This window comes from Poeciliopsis prolifica, unplaced genomic scaffold (genome assembly GCF_027474105.1).
Source record: "Poeciliopsis prolifica strain line A6 unplaced genomic scaffold, Auburn_PproV2 SCAFFOLD040, whole genome shotgun sequence".
Taxonomy (NCBI): Eukaryota; Metazoa; Chordata; class Actinopteri; order Cyprinodontiformes; family Poeciliidae; genus Poeciliopsis; species Poeciliopsis prolifica.
The window spans coordinates 5,068,681-5,087,848 of record NW_026562415.1 but is presented as its reverse complement, the minus strand read 5'-3'; the positions used below and the strand labels follow the sequence as shown (position 1 = coordinate 5,087,848).

General features: G+C 40.8%; 1 protein-coding gene across 2 annotated transcripts in view; it reads left to right on the top strand.

Annotated features, from left to right (window-relative positions):
- foxp2 (forkhead box P2) overlaps positions 1-19,168 on the top strand; it is a 112,131-nt gene continuing 92,963 nt past the window's right edge. Inside the window, exons 1-3 of one of the 2 annotated variants that reach the window (XM_055054663.1) lie at positions 1-352; positions 9,888-9,958; positions 10,525-10,582. In XM_055054663.1, coding sequence (XP_054910638.1) covers positions 10,526-10,582 — 57 coding nt within the window. In that variant the 5' untranslated portion in view covers positions 1-352; positions 9,888-9,958; position 10,525. Of the gene's footprint in view, positions 353-9,887; positions 9,959-10,524; positions 10,583-19,168 lie in introns of those variants that run through there. The other variant, XM_055054659.1, reaches the window with a different exon arrangement.

Below are 19,168 nucleotides of genomic sequence, written 5' to 3'. Positions count from 1 at the left end.
TTCCTCTCTGTTGCATTAGTAATAACAGCAGCGTTGACGAGAGACAGCAGGAGGAGAGGAGAGTGTGTGTGTGTCTCCCGACAGCGGTGCCCAGCAGAGGAATACTGAGCCTTTTTTTTTTCCTTTTTTTTTACTCCCCCTATTTTTTTTTCTTTCTTTTTTTTTTTTCCGCTGGTTATTTACACCAGCGTTGTTGTGCTTTTCACCCTCCGCGGTTACGCTGAACTCGGACGGTCACGTGCGAGAATGTCGCCGCGAGTCCAGACAGAAGGAGGACGACGACTTCTCACCTGCGTGTCCATTTGACTTTTACCGACAGGGGAAATATTCCAGTTTTTTTTTTTTTTACGTGGTAAGTTTTTTGTTTGTTTGTTTGTTTGTTTTTCTCCTGCCCAAGTAGCTTATTTCTTGACTTCTAATGTTAGGAAGTTGACGACCGCGCTTGTGAAAGTTTGCACGGTGTTGTTAATACCTGCGCTGAGACACTAGCTTGTTGTGTACAAGTTCCGCGTGGACTTTATGCGCTTTTTAATTAGCCACCGGCTGTTTCCTACGAAGCTAAGGTTAACATGCGGTGAAAGTCAAATAAACACAACTTACAGTCTCACACCTGCACGTTGCCTTACCGAGGCGTATCAGGTTCTGCACGACACCGCTTAAAACATATAATAAAACCGCTTTTTGTATATAGCTGATTATTTATAAGCCCGCATGATCATTTACAGCTTTTAATGTTTGCGTTGACCTATTGGATTGGATTATCTTTTCCAATTTTAAAGAGATCACAACTTGATATGACAAAGTCATAATTTGCATTTACAATATATGTTTGGTTTTTTTTAAGTGTTTCAGTGACCTTCAATTCATAATAATATTTAATTTTAAGATCATTTCATTGTTCATGCTTCATTGGGGGGAGGTAAAGGGAGACCTCCATAAACTAATCCAATCTGGTGTCTGTTAAATTCCAGCACAAAAGCAAACCCCTGTTGTACTTCATGAGGTCCTGATTAGGTGATCACCCAAACTCAACTGCAATGGGAAAAACAGAAATATAAAACTTGTGATTGGGAATGCATTTAAAAAAAAAAAAAATCTCTGTCTGATTCTTTGCAGGTTAAAATCACTCTTTTGTGTTTGAAAATGAGTATGAACTTGTTTTTGTGTTATTTAAGGTTTGAAAATCAAATCTTCTTGCTTGTTTCCATCGCTTGTTATTTTGTGTAATTAGCTGGCATTACTTGTACTTGCAGTGTAGTACAATAGAATTTTATTCTATTCAGTTGCTTGTGGAATAAAACAAACAAACAAAAATGTTTTCACAACGCCGACCAATAAGTAGCAAAACCAGAGAAACTGATAGTTTCTCGAGCTGTACGTGTTTTTCTCTATTGAATTGCCTTCGTCATTCTTTTTAAAGTACACACACATTCAAAATTATTTGCTAATATTTAGATTTCAGATGGGACTGGCGAAAGCCTTATCGATAGATATTATCAGCAGTATGATCACCTTACCGTTGATGCATGCTCCATTTTTCAATATTCCACTCCCAAGTCAAAAAGGATAGAATATTAATCTTATCATGAAGATCCTACAGTCACAGCTCAATGCTAAATTTCTCCTCATACCCTTAAGTGTCTCGTCACTGCTCTTCTAATTACAGGGGGGGAAAAAAGGGAAATAGCCCTTTTTTGTTTTCAGAAAATTCTACCACGATCTTCAGGCCTGTGCTCTGATCAGCTTTCAGCCCTCGGATTTAGATGCAGCCACCCTTCTCGTTCAGGCTGCAGGGTGCACAGGTGTTCCCCTTCCCCAGTTATGCAGGTGTGGGCAAATCCCTCCTAAGCCCCCAGCCCCCCACACACAGCTTCACTCAGCAGCTCTCACTCTTCAAAGGCCAACGCGGCAATAAATGCCCCTCATGAAATATGTCAGTGACCGTGCACAATCGGCCCCTTTATTCAAGTGCCCCCCTCTTATGCTTTCTTAGGTCATAATTAAAGCTGGTCCTGCTCTCTTGTTTACCTGTTGTTGGCAAATACGGCAGTGAGTGAGGTCACTGCGAAGCATTAGGTTTTTTCCCCCTGAAGGCAATAGGAGAGATGGAGAGTGACCAACGTTGGGAGCAGCGCACTTATTACCCCGGCTCTCCTTTCTCTCTCGCCGGCCGCGTCCCATTTTTTGATTGCTGCATTCATCATCGGGTGGTCGTGCTCTACATTATGGTAATAGGAAAATGAATGTCCTCCACAGGATTAATGTGTATACCCTGTCATATGTTTCAATCATTTATCAAAATTAAGATTCGGGCTGCTTTCAGCTCGAAGAACGCTGGCTGTTTGCAAGGATTGCGTCTTAAATATGGAAATGATTGCTTCTGTCTGAGGCGAAGCAGAGGGAGCTTTTTATTTGTTCTTCAATTAAAAACTTTGCATGCCATTCCTGGTGAATACAGAAACCCTTTACGATGGCAGCTGCTGGATGATTTGGATATAAAATAATTTTAGATAATCACTGGAAAGTAGATGCAAACTGTTTTCGGACTGTTTCTTCGCTTTTGAATTTCACCATCTCTCATCCCTCCCCACCCCCAACTCCTTCTGTAATTACACAGCCTGCTCGCTAAACCCCTTGAGGTGTTGTTACATTTCAGGGAAAGTGGCTAATACTATTAAGCGAGTGGTACACCAGCATCACTTTCCCTAAACACATCCCAGAGCCCAAATCTACTAAAACTACTCATGGATGGCTAACTTTGCTCTGTTACAGAACTTGAAGGCTTTTAAATGGCACCTGTTCAGGTTTTATCTCTGTTAACCTCACAGAAATGTTTCCATGACAACCTCTATGCAAGTTAAAACAACCTGAAGTGATCAAGCCCGCTTTTTTTTTTTTTCTTTCTTTTTTCCGCCTTCCCCACTCGCACTTTGATTCTCTTTTCTCTGTAAGTAAGGATGGAATCTGTGTTGACAGTTTTGGCCTTTAATGGCACTTTTGTGCCGCACAAAAGCATTTGTTTACCAGGATCATACGCTGCAAGCTGTCAGGCTGAGAGAGATTGACTTCTTAAGATAAAAGAGTGCATTACATGCTTAAGAGGCCACCCCTTTTTGCGCTGTAATTATCCACATCACGGTAATGATGTTTTGTGTGCCCCAGTTACTAAGAGTCTGGAGACAGCTCAGACTTTTTTAGTTACGCTCTGGGTCACTTCTTAAAGCCCGACCAGACTGACTGTGAGTCGACAAGAAGCGATGTGACTCCTTGGCTGGAGAAAGCTGTACAGGGTGGGGTCAGGGGATGTGGATTATAGAGGAGATTGTTGGAACCTACTCGCTTGCAGTTTATAATCTAGTGTAGAATTTCCTTTTTTCCTTTGTTTTCATTTATGTCAGATGTCATGTTTGGTTTGTCAGCTTTGGGTTTCTCGGAGCCAGAAACAAATGGAACAAATGGCCAACATGAAATGGAAAAGGGATATTCAAGAAAAGTTGAAGGAAAACAGATTCAAAGGTTGTGTAAACAGTGATTTTTAAATGCATGTTAAATGTTTCAAGGTTTTCATGCAGCAGTCCTTTGTGCCCTCTTGACTGTGCTACCTCTGTCCTTTCAGCGATTCCTTATGCATCTTTACATGTGTACATAGATATAAGATAGATTAATTACACACAGAAATAGACTGATATTTTTGAGCCTCTTTAACATTGGCACAATTTTTAACATGGAATTGTTGGCTCAGCGAAAAGCATGTCAAAATGCCTGCTTAAAGGTTATTTTCAAAGAATACCTTTAATCTGAAAAGTGAGCCCTACCAGGGATGTACACTAATTTATTAAGATTTTTGTGCAGTCCATAGTCCTTAAAAAAACCTGAATATGAATCTTAAGTCACTTATCAACGTTAGTCATTAGCCAGATGTGTTGTATCACTTACAATGCAAAAATTAAAAAAAATATTTTTACAGTTTTGTATGTCTTGTGGCGCCTCTAAACAAACTGGCGCCCTGGACAGAGAGCCGTAAAATCCACATTAAAACAAGTACTACTAGCCACAGACAAAAGGTTGTATTTGGTTTGCTTTCACTTCAAAAATTGCATGTTTATTTGCAGGTCAGTACAGTGTTTGAGGCATCACTGTTTTTTCAGTGTGAAAAATGTCAGATTTTGGGTCTAGCCCTAACTAAAAGACAGAGGGTCACTTGTGGTAAGAGGCAAGGTCGATGTTGCTCAGACCACATTCAGCCATCAGCCTTGTCACTCGTAAACAGTCAGACATCATTCGAGGCATCACTACAGCCAAGAGCAGTGGCTACCTCAGCCCTTGTTTGAATGCACAGACTGTGGCCAAGACATTGTTTGTAAGATAAGTTGAGAAGCGTTATGAACCATCATCGAATCAAATTGAAGCCAGAAAAAGTCAGAATTAATTAATTATATAGCGATTAATTCCACATAATTGGCATAGCTGCTTTAGCAATAAAAATCTACTGTTTTGTTTTGCAGAGTTTTATCAAGATATATAAAAAAAGAAAAAGGTCACACCATAAAGACTCAGAAAAGAAGAAAAAGATCTGTTTACTTTGAACATGTTGTGGGTGAAAGAAAAAAAACATGGGTGGAGGGTGGAGGGGTAATGACAATAACAGTTTTTGACAGGCACATTAGGCTGCAGAAAGAGCATCCAGCTTGAGGCTGAGGGCATATGGTGCTGCCTTCTGCTGGCATAGCTTTAGACCAAGTTACAACACTCGCACAGGGTCACGACTGTCTCGGGTTTGCTCCTTCTGTCTCACCCATCTAAACAAAAACAGGAGGCATAATGCAAATGGGGGAGCTTGGTAGTGGGGGCAGTGGCGTAGAGGACCATGGTCAGGCAAAGGTTGTTGTACACTAGCTGCATGAATGCTGCAAGTCATGCCCCATTTGTGTCAGGACTTAATGTGGTCAAATGTAGAGGAGAGACATTTGACATTTGTACAGATGCGTCTTTTTAACTTTTTTGGATTCTGTCACTGCCACACTGGCACATATCTTCTCTCATCATCTGTACACCACTCATCCTTTCAGTCCTTAATCGTATTCTAAACAATGGCAGTTGTTTCCACCACTTGGGTTTCTTCTTTGCAATGTGGGTCGGACAGACTTGGCTAATGTGTAGGATGACGCATGGCTTTGGTCAGAAGGAAGCAGATCGGTGGGTGGGTAATTACAGCCTTCTGTGTGCCTTCCTGGATTTTCCTTGAATCACAGTCATAGGCCGTGAAGTTCAGCTTCCAGTGCAACTCTTGAGAATGAAATGAAATAGTCAAAACATATGGAGCTAGCAAAACAATGGCTTATTTTTATGATATTTGATGAGTGGGTTTTAATTTAGATTGTCACTTCTGGCAAACAGTAGGGCAGATGGTGCAGACTTGAGTGCCCATCAGAGCCTAAATACCCCCAGGCAGCTGTTGGTCATAAACTCTTTTTTTTTCCAACTTTTTTTATGCTCTTGCTCTCTTTAACCCAACTTAGGTCAAGAGGAATCAAACCTGTTACAACACCTGTTTCTGCATATGCAAATCTGTAGTTTTGTCATTTCATTAGGCAAGGCAAAAAGACAAGGGTCCCTTGTGGTTGCAAATGCGACTGGCACTGAGCCCAACTGGCATGCCACGCAGCAACAAAGATGCTTGGGGCAGGGTTAGGGGAGCACGGAGTAGTTGGAGCTCAGCCACCAGGTGCCTTCACATCACCAGTTCAGTTTGAATGGGTTTTAAAAAAAGACCCAAAAAGATAGTTGGCAGCAAGCCTTGGAGGTCCCTCTGCTGTGAAGCAGCATCATCTTCTGCAGAGACATTATCAAATGGAAGATAAATGAAACTAAACAAAAAACAAACCCAAGAGAACATTTGTAGAAGCAGCAAAATAATTGAAACAGTCCCTGGAAGTAAAGCATTATTGCGAAGTGGATGGAAAATGACATGATTTTTCAAAATAGTTTACATATACGTTGTGTCTAGATGCGTGAAACTTTTTGTAGGCTTTGCACATCTCCAGAGTTTCCGAAAACATATTGATTCCAAGAAGTTTCTCATATTGCTACTACCTCACAAATATGCACAGCCTTTATTTTGGTCTATCATGATTAAAATACAGCAAAGTTAGTTTTTAGAAACTGTCTTGGAAAAGTAAAAGTGGTGTGAATATTTTTGCACAGCTGATACTGAGAAGGAAGGACACATTTCGAAGTCAAAACTGGTTCGCACGTGCCTGCCACGCGCCTGTTCCATTCTTCCCCTCCCATGCAATGTTTTCTCCTCCTTTCCCTCCTCCCATCCTCATCCCTTCATCATCTGGCGCTCTCCCGCAATGCTCGCCTTTTAACCACATGTGCCAGCGCCGGGGCTAATTGTTCACTGGTAAACTGCAGGCTCATCAGTGGGGGTCTTCCCCTTCATCCAGACGCGGGGATAATAAACAGGTCGGTGGTGGTGGCAGCGGCAGCGGGGTTACAAATCATGATCCCTTCACGCAGTTTATTTTTCTCCGTGAAAGTCTGGAGATTGTCGGTTGTAATCCGTCCTGTGTGCTGAAGGCAACAAATACACCATGAAATTAAAGGTTTTTGCACGAGCATAAAGCACAAGCTCTGTGGAGATGGCCAAAGCTCTGTAATAGTAGAGTATGCTTCTTCTTCTTCTCATCCTCTACCTCTGATCATGAGTAATCCACCAATGGCAACATGTACTTATTGACATTGTTTGATAGTCTTTCATTTTAAAGAATCTTTGCCTTGTTTGGGTTTAGTTCGCTTCAGTTTTTGAGAAAAAAATGTGGCCCATCTTTTTCCATTTCGAATTGCCCTAATCTTGTGCCACTGATGTTTTTTTTGAAGCGCCTCCCTCAGCCGACCCTTAAAAGTTTGATGAACGGATGGAAAAACCTATAACTAGCCTCGCCACTGAGTTAATCTCATCTGATAACTAAGGCCTTCCTCTTTTTCCTTTCTTTCTCCACCTCGGCTTGGTGGGTCTGGCTCTCAGGTTTGCCTCTCTCTCACCACACAGATGGTATTAAAGCTAGGGCCCCGCAAGCCCCCTCTGATACGGGAGAGTTCATTAGAGATGTGCCTTTGATGGGCAGCCTTTTCATGTGACTACCGGTTTTTCAAATACCTTGATGTCGAAGCTTAAGAAGGCATTGTGCAGTAAGCCCTCCTTTTGATGCGACTTATTTAGATCTGCATAGTAAATCAGGGGGGAGTAAATAACCAGCCAGCAGATGGAAGCAAGGAGATAAGGCAGTGGCGAACAATCGCATTTGTATTTTGTTATGATGTTGACAGCAGCTAAAATTCACTAATCTAGAGCCACTGATCTGCATTTCAAAGAAATCTCATTTAGCAGCAGGGAGGATAAAGTTCCACTCATTGTGTCTATTTTATTGCATTCTTCACTAATTTATCTGCCCGCAGATTTAACACACAGGGCTGTGTGGTGGGAGCCAGCGTCCGTGCGTTGCATAGGGAGGGTCTTAAATACTGTGAAAGCGGTTACGTCTAGACTGTGAGCTGAGGGTAATTACACGTCTGACCATGAATAGAATGAGTTTGAAGACTCATCTTTCTTCGGGCAGGCCTGAATCGCTCGACTAATGCTGATAAGGAGCGTTAGGTCCCCACAGAAATATTGCCAGTGACTTTCCATAACACCCAACCCAAGGATGGTATTTACTTTTAAGATAAAGTTATTGTGTACAGTAATCTGACTTGTTAGCATAATGTCGTCTTTCATGGCAGGACACTTTCCTTTTTTCTGCCGTGTGGAGGTATTTGCGGCCCGGGCCTTAAATAGTTTATCTTGACTTAGCGTGTGGCACTTTATGTAAATATTAGCCTATAGCATTATTAGGCCTTCATGAATACTTGAATGCATTTGCCATATTTATAGTTTGATAGAATTTGCCAATGGTTTTACATTTGGCAAAAAGACACATTTGATATTTGGAAATCCAAGAATTTGAGGTTATGCAGACTAATGGGATGCCAGATGCTTTTCTGGTGAATAAAATATGACACATGTACAGCCTAAAGGTGTTGAAGTGTATGTGGGAGCAAATAATTTAGGAATGGGGGTGTTAAATTTTTACGGAAGGCCATCCAAAACTGTTGGTTTTACAGCCGTATTTATTCACGTCAAACTAAATCAAGTGATCATTTCACTGTAAATTATGCTTAAATATTAAGTTTAACCATCAACTTTGCACAGATTTAACTTGACGAGATTTCACACACAGGTAGAATTCAGAAGTAGAAGTTAATTTTCCAGCAATTCCTCATTTCGAGTAAGTATATGGTTACAGTGAAAACAAAACAACTCCCTTTTTAATCGGAGGAAACCCCCTACAGTTTCTGGCTCAGTGTTCAAACCTATGTGGTCAATTGGGAGTTATGGAACCAGACCAGTCACAGACAAATAAGCACTGGCCAGAATGTACTTCCTGCTTTAAGTGAGTTGTAATCCAATCAGATCTAATTTGAGACGTTGAAATATTGCCTAAGATTATTGATCTTTGGAATAACTGGCATCTATTAAATGAACTTGTTTCAATAAAAAAAGTGAATCTGTGTCTCTGTAAACTGCATTGAGTCACATTTGCTTGCAGTAACTTAAAACATTGACTGGATGTAAAATGCCCCCAAATGCGTAGTAAGTACAAAACATCATGTAGAAACTCCTTCATTTCATACCAAAAAAAGTTAGGAACTGCTTCTGTTTTTCCTGCCTATTGCAACCTTCATGAATAAGTTAATGAAAATGAGCTGTACAAGAATATTGCATAAAATATAAATACCGTTCTCAGTTTTTCATCTATGTCTGTCCCCCCACTCACTTGAGGAACGAAGGTGAACCCCGTGCCCTCTTCCAAGTAAACGTTCCCTGGCAATCGTTGTGAGTTTCTGCAACATTTTCCAGAAACTCACAACAGCACAAAAATTATCACAGTTGGCATGATTTGTTTTTCGGCTGTCCCCTTTGAGCTGAGGGCTTTTTTGTACAGTTCAGAGAGCACATTCCTCAGGATTCAGCAGCCGCTGGTTGCCTGTAGGGGTCATTGGAATTCTGGGAGAATAAAAGGGGAAAAGCATACATGTGCACGCACACACACACACACACCCCCACACACACACACCACACACACACACACACACACACACACACACACAACACAACACACACACACACACACACACACACACACACACACACACACAAATATGCACACTTCAGAGTGGAACATCTAGTCCATTGTGTAAAATTCGTGCCCCATCTGCTACTGCCAGTCTTCAAATTATTATTATTATTATTATTTTACTGTAAATGAGATGCATCAGTAGCTGCAATCTTATACTAAGCACTCGTCCGGCACTGGTGTGATTAAAACAACACAACCCTTCATCCTAATGGTTCTTAGCATGTGTGTTTTGATGCAGGCAGCTGAATGGGGTACATGAGAAAATCAATGGTGTCAGGTTAACAGTGTGATTTACTTTGCGCTGAGAGCTTGAGCCTTGCAGGCACAGCACCTTTCAACTTTATAGTGTGTGCATGTGTGTGTATTGGGGGTAGTATATTGTACATTGCCTGTTAGCGCATGCACTTAAACACACACACGTTCACGCACACACGCTCAAGCTTCTCAGCCGATTCCAGGTGCACTTTGTTGATTTAAAATTTATTACTTTCACCTACACACCATGCAGAAAATAGTTATGCAACACACCATCCAGCCCACACTTGCCTGCAATAGCAGTAAATGTATCAAATGAGAAGAAAAGAAACAATTTTCTGAAGCAGATTTGGCCTAACTAATAAGTACTTTCGGGTTCTCTTATCTTAGTGAGCCGACATCGCCGGACTCCCAACCCAGCCTGCGAAGAACATCAACGACAGCAAGTTTTCTCCCTTAGGGTGAGTGCTTGAACCTAATCCCCCTCATGTCAACTCTTTAACCTGTGGAAAGATTAGAGCAGTATAATGTATATCTCTTCATCTGTTAGTATTTAGAGAGCAGTAAATCAAAACGTGCATCATTCGAAAGTGCGCTGAGTATTTTACTTCAATGTGTTTGGATGATTGTATTGCAGTGGTGGGGGTCAGAGGGTTCTCATTCCTCCTCTTCAAATGTAACAAATCTTCATCTTGTCCACGCTGATAGAATTCCCCCTCCACTGGGCAACCTTTCCATTGTGCCTGTTTGGTTTTCACACCCCAAGGATTTTCAATCTACTCTCACTTAGAAGTTATGCACTATGGCTGGCAAATGTGACCAAGCTGAGATTCCAGCTTTTCTTATTGTTTTGATGATCTCTTCATTAGAAGTTGTTCCAAGATGAAGCTGAATACAGTGTAACCTTGTTTAGACCTGTTACCAATTAGGCAAAGAAAAAAAAGATACAAGAGCACAAACTCCAAATGTATTTTTTAAAAATGTTTTTATATGTTAGATATCTTCTTTTCCTTTTGTTCTATTCTAGGATGAAATATGCACACTCTGCATCCATAGAAAGAAGAAAACACTGTGAGGTGAAAGTGGTAAGTGAAGACCATTTTACTTGATCTTCTGCATGCGTGATGTTGTGAAAATGGGTATCAGTCAGTAACTGTTGAGTTGATGCAGTTTTAGTTCAATAGTCTTTGTTGTTGGAAAGAAGTGTGGGTAAAGTATATTTTGCTGGTAAAGGTTTTGTTTTGGGAAATGATGTGGCAGCACCACCAAGTTAAGAAGAACAGGCATTTAAAAAAAAACCAAAGAAAGCCCATTGCTATTAAGTAAATTAAAAAGTATTCAATATACTGTTGAACAGATTGAAGTTTAGAGCTACAAGCAACTATAAGCAAACTCACATACAATGTATATCTGTTAAAGATAATTGGTGATTGTGGTAGTACAATATTTAAGATATTAAAATGTTTTTCAGAAAGGCTACAAAAAAGTGCCAGCATGAAGTAGTTTGTGTTTTCTTTTTTTTCTGGCTGTCTGGAGGATAGGATTACATAAAAATCATCTCCCCCACCTGTTGCTGCACAAAACTGGCCAGCTGGCTGTGAAACAATTAGAATTATTTGTTAATATCAGATTATGTGAATTTTAGGATCCAATTTTGTTTTGTTTTGAAATGAAGTGCACGAGTTTGAGCAGGTTTTTAAAACATGTGAAAAGAATGCAATTACGTCAAAGCACCTTTCCATAACCTTTGTTTCATTTCATGAAAGTACATGCTGCAGGTTGATGTATTTATAAAGTAAAAATAATTGGCATACTTAATTTTGACTGAAAAATAAAATAGGCATTTGACCTGGCAATCAATGGCCAGATTAAGAAATCTAATGAATTCCACTTTTCAATGAGTCTTCTGATTCATATAGACATCAAAACAACTAAAAATGTCTGTAAAGTTTCACTTTGAATCAAAAAAGTAGTGATTGTACTTTCTGTGGTTACATCCACTTCCTTTTTAAGGTAATCTAAACTCCTGACATAAGTGAGAATGAAGCAGAAACATATGAAGCAGAAGCTTTTAGGTGAAGATTTATTGAGCAAATTTGTGAGATGCTGACCTCTCCAGCTCTGCTGGGTTTCTTTAGTCCACATTTCCACCTAAAAGAGATTTAAATATTAGTTCTTAATTTGTCTAGTACTTCAGTTAAATCTTCAAAGATGAATCCTTTCTGCATATCTGCTGGCCAGAAGAAGTTCTTCTAATCATTGCAGAAAAGTGTAATTACCCTAACACTGGAAGCCATACTTGCAGTGTAGACATACAAAAAAAAACGAGAACAGGAAAAATCTACAGCAATTAAGCACATCTTTTGGTTTCTTTAAAGAAGCTGCAGTTTGGACTCAACAGCCCTCTGCTAATATTTCCAGTCTGAAATTGATTTCTTGTCATAGATCAGAGACCTCTTGTCATTCCATTTTCAATCCCCAAATGGTTTCTCTGAGCTGCTAACTGTCATCCCTGTGAGTGGGCAAACAGGGGAAACCTCCATGGGTCTTTACCCTGGGCACTTAAAGCAGCCAATGGGGTAAAGGCAAAAATCAAAGGGACTCGGACCATTCCCCATTGGTAGCCTCTATTGTGTGGCCGGTTTGGGATTGGTGGAGACGATGAACACTGGATAGTGGGATGTGGGGGTGGCTGGAGATCAGGAAAAGTAACCCCTTTTTTTCTAATCCTTATCCACCATTAACCCCAGTGCCCCACTGTGTGGCTAAGATCAGGGCCCTTGGTCAATCCCCCATTCACTACCACCCAGAATATTTTAAAGTTAAGCCCTGATACTTAACAAAAAAAAAGTCTTACTCATCAAAGGTTTACTTTCCCTGCTTTCCATCTCTTTGCTTTTGCTCTGCTGCCATTCTTGTCTCTATGGTCTGCTGTTTTGTCTTTGCACTTGGGGAGAGGGAGGTGTTGAAAGTTTTGCAAGTTCCCAAGTTTCCATTTTTCAACTTAAAGTTTAGTCAGAGGTCTGATGGTGTCATGCTGTGAGCAAAGTGGAGCAAAAGTAGCAGAACCAATGGAAACCTGCCCACTGCTAATCTCTCTGATAAATAGACTCCTGATTTTATTCAAATTATTTCCATAAGGGAGGTATATTTTCCTACCTGATATTTATATTCCCAGCTTTTTTTTTCTCCTTAGACATTTGCTGATAATAACAAGACTGATTTGAGTCCAGATTTCCAACTCTGTGTAAACATTTCAAATTCCTCCTCTTTTTTTTTCTCTCTGTGCCATAGCTTTTCCTAGCAACTGTCAGGCATTCGACACATCTGAAAGAGAAATGATTGAGGGTCAGAGTAGAAAAACAAGCAAGCATATGGAGGTGCAGAGTTGACGGACAGGAGTGAAGAAAAGAAATTGCATGGAGAGTGTTTGTCCAGAGTGCACAGTTGCCATGAGAATGAAGGTGGAAAGTAGAAAAGGCTCAAAATGAGACTAGCCATCATTGCTTAAGAGAAGATAAAGAGTCTCAGTAAGGTTATTGATCCTCGTGATTTCAAAGTTCCATTTTTTGGGGGGCATTTTAAGGAAGAATGTGTACTTTAAAAATGTTCTCAGAGAAATGATAGAAAGTCTGCTTTTCCTCAGCAAAGGTGGCCAAAGCTTACTTTGGAGCCCCTCCAATTGCACTATGCACCTTCTTATAGAGAAGGCTGACACTCTGGAAATGAGTGATTGCAAACATTGCATGCGCGACTCTAATTAAAAAAAAGCATCTAGTGTTTCATGTGTTATCCTTTCCCTGCAACCTAATTGGAGAAACGTCGAGTGCGGAAGCTGGGCTGGATGGCATCCGTCCAAGAGCCAGAGATTATTGTGAAACCCAACCTGAGGCTGGGATGACATCAGAGAGGCCTGACTTTGCGCTGAACTCCGTCTTTCAGGTGGGAAGAATTACGAGCGGCTTCACTCGCAGGTGATCGCGTCCAGTGGATCAGTCGCACACAAGTCCTGCATTCTTCTCCCAAGGTCTAAACGCTGATTGCCCTGACAGATTGAACTTGTCTGTTATCAGCGAACTGTCATGGAGCCTCATTTTTCAGACTGCACACATAGTCCAAAGTTTATGTTAGCCATTCACCAGTATGATGTTTTATAAGGGAAATTGTCATCACAACATAAACTAAATATACAGTCATTTTACCTGCTGGTGAACTATTTCAGTTTAGGCTGCCAAGACGTTGATGCTGTGTCTTAAGTATGTGAAATATTTTTAAAATGCAAACATTGTCTCAATGCCTTGTTTTAAACACATATATAATCAATTAAAAATATATTCTCTTTAGTATTTTATAAGTCTCAGGGGAAAACAAATGACTCTTAGACTTTGGTAGGGTTCACATTGTTTATCTAATATAAATAAGATTCCTTTTCAAGTTTCTGATTGGATGTTGATTTACATCATTTTTATTTTTGCACATTATAGAGCAGTTAATTTTCATTCCTTTTTACTTGGACACTTCTAATTAAGATCTACTTAAAGCATTAAAATATCATCATTACATGGGCAGTTTATCTGTAAATATGATTAAGAAAAAAAAAGGATAGTTCTCAAAAAATATTTATATGTCCAGTCCAGGCAAAGCAGAGTACTGGTCGATAGGAAATGGTACTCAGAGTAGTTCCAGTGGGCCCTAAGCATACCATCACTATAGTGAAACATGGTAGTGACTGGGTCATGCTGGAGGATGCTTATCATATGAGTCAAGAATTGAAAATTGCTTTTCACATGGTCTAAATTATCATTTTACATGAAAAGTTTATAGAGATCAACCCAAATACTTGCAACTGTACTTACAGCATAAGTTGGCAGCTGAATACAAAAGACTGCCACACTTTTGAAATCTTGAAACCCATCTATTATTTTCCTTCTTCTTTACAAAGGTAGGCTAACCAAAGTGAAGTTGTTGTTTTTTTTTGTGTGAAAATGACAGAATGTTGACAAAATTCATGGAGTGTAAATACTTTTGAAAAGTTTCTTTTTTTTCTTTTTCTATTTTCAGTCTCTATTAATGTAAACGTTTCAAATCAAACAACGCGGTTACAGTTGGGCGAAAAGCTTTTACTCCAGAGGCAACAAGCCAAGTCCTTTGTTCGTAATGAACATTTGATCGCAGCTTGAAAAGGGATACCAGTGGCAGCAAAATCCTACAAGAGCTTCGCGCTAAGACTTCCTCACCGCAACCCACAAGTCAGACAGTGCAACTGCTCCTACCTGGTTTGAGGCAAAATGGGTAAAAAGCATTCTTGTGTGTGTAGTGTGGGGGGCGAGAAACACACACAAACTGAGCCAGCATGCTCGATTTGGGTCATAGAGCTGACAGACAGTGGAATGTGAATGTGTGTATGTTGACAAACTCCACTGCACCCTGAATGGGGTTTGTGATTACACCTCATCATGCGTGCTGCATCGGCCCCTGTCCCCCCCTTCAGCACCCCGCTCCCGCATCTCTCCCTCTGCCTGGCCCTCGCTTCCCTTTCCCCCACTTCCCTCCTCTCACCGTGGTGCCTCTTGGGCAATCATGTGGTCACACTACCTGACTCCTTGCTGCTCAAGAGTGCAGTTGACAAAAACAGCCCGAGGCCCGTCATGTGGAAAAGATTCAGTCGGCACACAGCATACATCCCACCCGCCCGCCCCGCGTGCTCCAGCTCCTCGCTTTCTCGTACTAACTAACCGAAGCGCTAGGGTGTTTCCTTCTTCTGCTCACCTGTGAAGGAAAACGGCTTCACTCTCCTCCTGTCTGAGCGTGCAGGCCGCGTGTTTTGCATCACCGCGGTTGCTGTGCGTGAAGGCTGCTTTTAAACAGTGAGCATGGGGCACCCACTCCCTCCCGCACTCTGAGAGGTTCAGGCAGTTTCTCTTTGTCAGTTGAGTTGCACTCCTCGTGTCATGTAACATAAAGCTGGCGGTCAGTGAGAGCTTTCTGCTGTCAGTCAGCCTGGTGGTCTTAGGCTGTCGAGCTGCTCACCTGTGTTTATTGGACAAGACCTGCTCCACGCTACCCTGGGAGAACATCTTTTCTTCTTGCCTCGACTTTCTCCCTTCTTTTCACTTTCTCTTTTACTTTGTTTTTGTCTCTTTCTATCATTTCTTTTGTCTGTCAAGCTCTGTCTCACTGTTTCTTTTACTTCTTTAGCCCACCAGTACTCACCCGCCCCACTCAGTTTCTCTCCATGCTGTCCTGTACAGTTTATTTTTCTGGCTTTCTTCTTTGCTGCTCTTCTTTTCTCCCCAATCTTCCTCTCCTTCGGCTGTCCGATTTTATTTTTGTATTATTTTGGGACCTCTTTGTCAGCCTTTCGCTTTATAGCTCTGCCATCTCTTTGACGGCAGTTTTCATCTTTTCTCCACACCTGGCCAAGCACACGCACAGACTGGCGTGCGCAGCCGCTCGACGGCTGATTGAAACTTGTGTCTCAAAGTTGCTAATGCTCACTGAAGCATTATATTGCAGATAAAGTAAATAAACTAGGCTACCAAGGGAGGAATCTCTGGGATAGACTAGCAGATGATACACACTCCTATTCACTTGGCCCAGCGGCGGCTCTCTCTCGTTCACTTACACTCGCATGAAGAAGCAGAAATGCATCAAGTGAATGGCTGAAAAGATGTCAGTGATGCTGAGGTGTGAAGAGAGCTGGGGGCACGGAGATACTTTCTAAGGCTCAGGAATTTCACAAGTCTAATGTTTTTGAGGGGCTCTCTATAGAAGTAACAGGCAGGCTCAGAATATGTAGAGATGTTCCCACCCTCAGTAAACACATAATACAAGGGGCATCTGTGCTTAATTTGTAAATATTAACATAATAAAATGCTAAAGTAGACCACACTATTTGCACCGTAAAAAGTGTCGGTAGCAGCACGCGTGGAGGATGCTCTTTTTCAGCAAGAACAGGGTTAGAGTCATAGTTGAGGGGATCAGTGTATGCTTGAATGTAGACAGTTATGGAAGAAAACCTGATAGAAATCTTGGGGACAGGAGTAGAGGCTTACTTTCCAGCAGCACTATGATCGTAAAACGTACAGAAACACCCACATTGGAGAGGGTTAGATAAAAACAAATTGTTGGTCCAGTAGAAGTCAACACATAAATCAAGTTGAAAATGTGCCAAGACTTGGAAATTGATGTTCATAGATGCTTCCCATCTATACTTTGCAAATAGACAATTGTAAACCACAGTCGTGCTGCAGACATGGAGGTGGCAGCATCATAATGTGAGGAAATGTGAACTTTCAAAGGGCAGATTTAGGGGGAGTTAAATAAATATTCAGCACATCTGTCAGATTTTTACAAGGAATAATTATTGGGAGCCGTATGTGTATCAATTTCCTTCCACTTCATAAACATGCATTACTGTTTTTGTTTGTTTTTGTTTTTCTCTTTTATACTATCACAAAAAATCTGAGTAAAATACATTCAAACCTTTGATTTTAATATCAAAAATGTTTACTGAGTGTAACTACTTTACATACCCCTCACAGTAATTGCCTTCTTTGATTCTGAAACTAGCCAATTATTCTCAGAAGACTTTTTTATTTTTTTAACGATTGCAGTTTTATTCTTCTTCAGTAGGATAGTTGACATACTGGTTAAATGCACGGGTTTGAGTCTTTGTGCCTTTAAAGCTACTGTCCACTAAATGATTCTTGAGTTTTTTTTGTGCGTTTGAGGCAGAAAAGCCACACGTCAAAAGAACTGTGCCCTCAAATTTCCCCTTGGTTTTATGTAAAAGTTTTCTCACACTCACTGAAGTTCCATTCTGTACTGTAAAGTGGTATAGCTGACATGGTAATACATTTGTATTGTGCCCAATGATAAATACTCTACCAGGTCTTACTCACTCCGCTGCCTCCGAATGTGTCCGAACAGCGTCTGTATTGTCAAAGGCACGGGGGGTCATTCAAATCTCACTCTCGTTCCCTTCTGCCTTTTGTCGAATATTTCTACGCCGGTGATAGTTTTCTCATTTATTTAGTGAATAGTCTGCTGGGTGATGAAGAAAAAAAAAAAAAGATTTTTGCATTATGGAAATGATGGAATGGTTATAATCTCCCACATATTCATCACAGCAGACATTGGACCCTTGTGATACCAACCTCCATTGGCTATTGTTCCCATCCTCTCTTTGCGTACTGTTCCGCTCAATGGGCAAAGCAGGTTTTAATCCTGTCTCTTTTTGGAATGACAATGTTTACCAGCTATCATTCAATAAGGTGCATGCCACACATCTTTCCATGTGTAAATGCCCTGAGAATGAGCTCAAGTTAGTCGTCGTTGGCTCACTGGGAAGGAGGGCCGACTCGTTTAAAACGTCACTCTAAAAGTCATCGATTTCACAGTTTTATTTGTCAGTCATGCAAAGGGTTGTAGCTCACAATGGTTGTTTCCACTTATATTTATAAACAAAATGTAGAAAGAAAAGCCGAATAAAATGCAAAGCAAAGCAGCCGAGGACACAAGAAAGTTGCAGAAAAAGAACATCAACCTTCAGAGCACAACACAATGTCTACTCGATCAAAAATGGTGATAGCTAGATCCTCAGCTCAATTTTTACTTATACAATTAAAGATTTCTTGGCAATTTATCCAGTGGCAAAGAGAAAGTCAGAAGAAAAGTTGTCTGGAATTAGTATCTTAGGGATCTGACGTTCTGGCACCTGACCCAGGGATATAAAAGTTCCCACTCAGCCTGTAATTTACCTTAGTATGAACTGACCCATTGTGGAAAAAAGGTAGACCTTCTAATTTTTGGTTTGGTTTCTCCTTTTTGGGGGAGGGGGGAAACTGTAGAAGGGACATTAATTATTTAAGTTTAATTCTATGTATATTTTTTATTTTCAGTGTTAAATATTGTTGCCTTCTATTTTTTTTAATGCTATCTATCATCACTCTTCTGGCCTATGTTATTGTATTTACTGTTAAACCCTCCTCCACCCAAACTGTTCTATGGTTTTCTTGACTACTTCTCAACATGCTATCAAGCTAATAATGGTAAGAATCAATTAAAACTCAGCTATTTGCTGTATTTTTCCATCTTCATCCTAAGCCCCTGCTATACTGTTTTCCTGCCGTTTTGACAGCATGTCAGATTAGCACCATTGCCGCTAACAACCATCAGTGTGTTTTCCCCTTATGTCAGCTACCATTTTCTCCCATCATCACTGATATGCTGCCATACCACCGGCATGTGTCTCTTGCTGTTGCGTGAAGTAAGAAAATGAAAAACAATCACCGCAACCTCTTGCGACCCCCTCCCCACCAACCCTTCCTGACGCACAGTCAGTTAAGTGGTTTGTAAGACGTTTAATTACCAAATGGTTTAATCGTTATTCATCTCATCATTAGATGTATGATATTAACTGAATTGCTTCCCCTGGGTCCCAGTGTTTCACAGATCAATAGATTTAGATGGGACTTGAAGGGACATGGGGGTGGGTGAGTGGTGGGGGCCAGTTTAAATCACTTCATACGAGTACACCCATTGTCTCTGTGATTCACGCGGATGACATCCACATGCTTATTTTTGCAGCAAGCTATTATATAGGTTTAATTATGCTAATTTCCACATCGGCACGCGCCGGGATGTCACTTTTTAAAAAGAAATATACA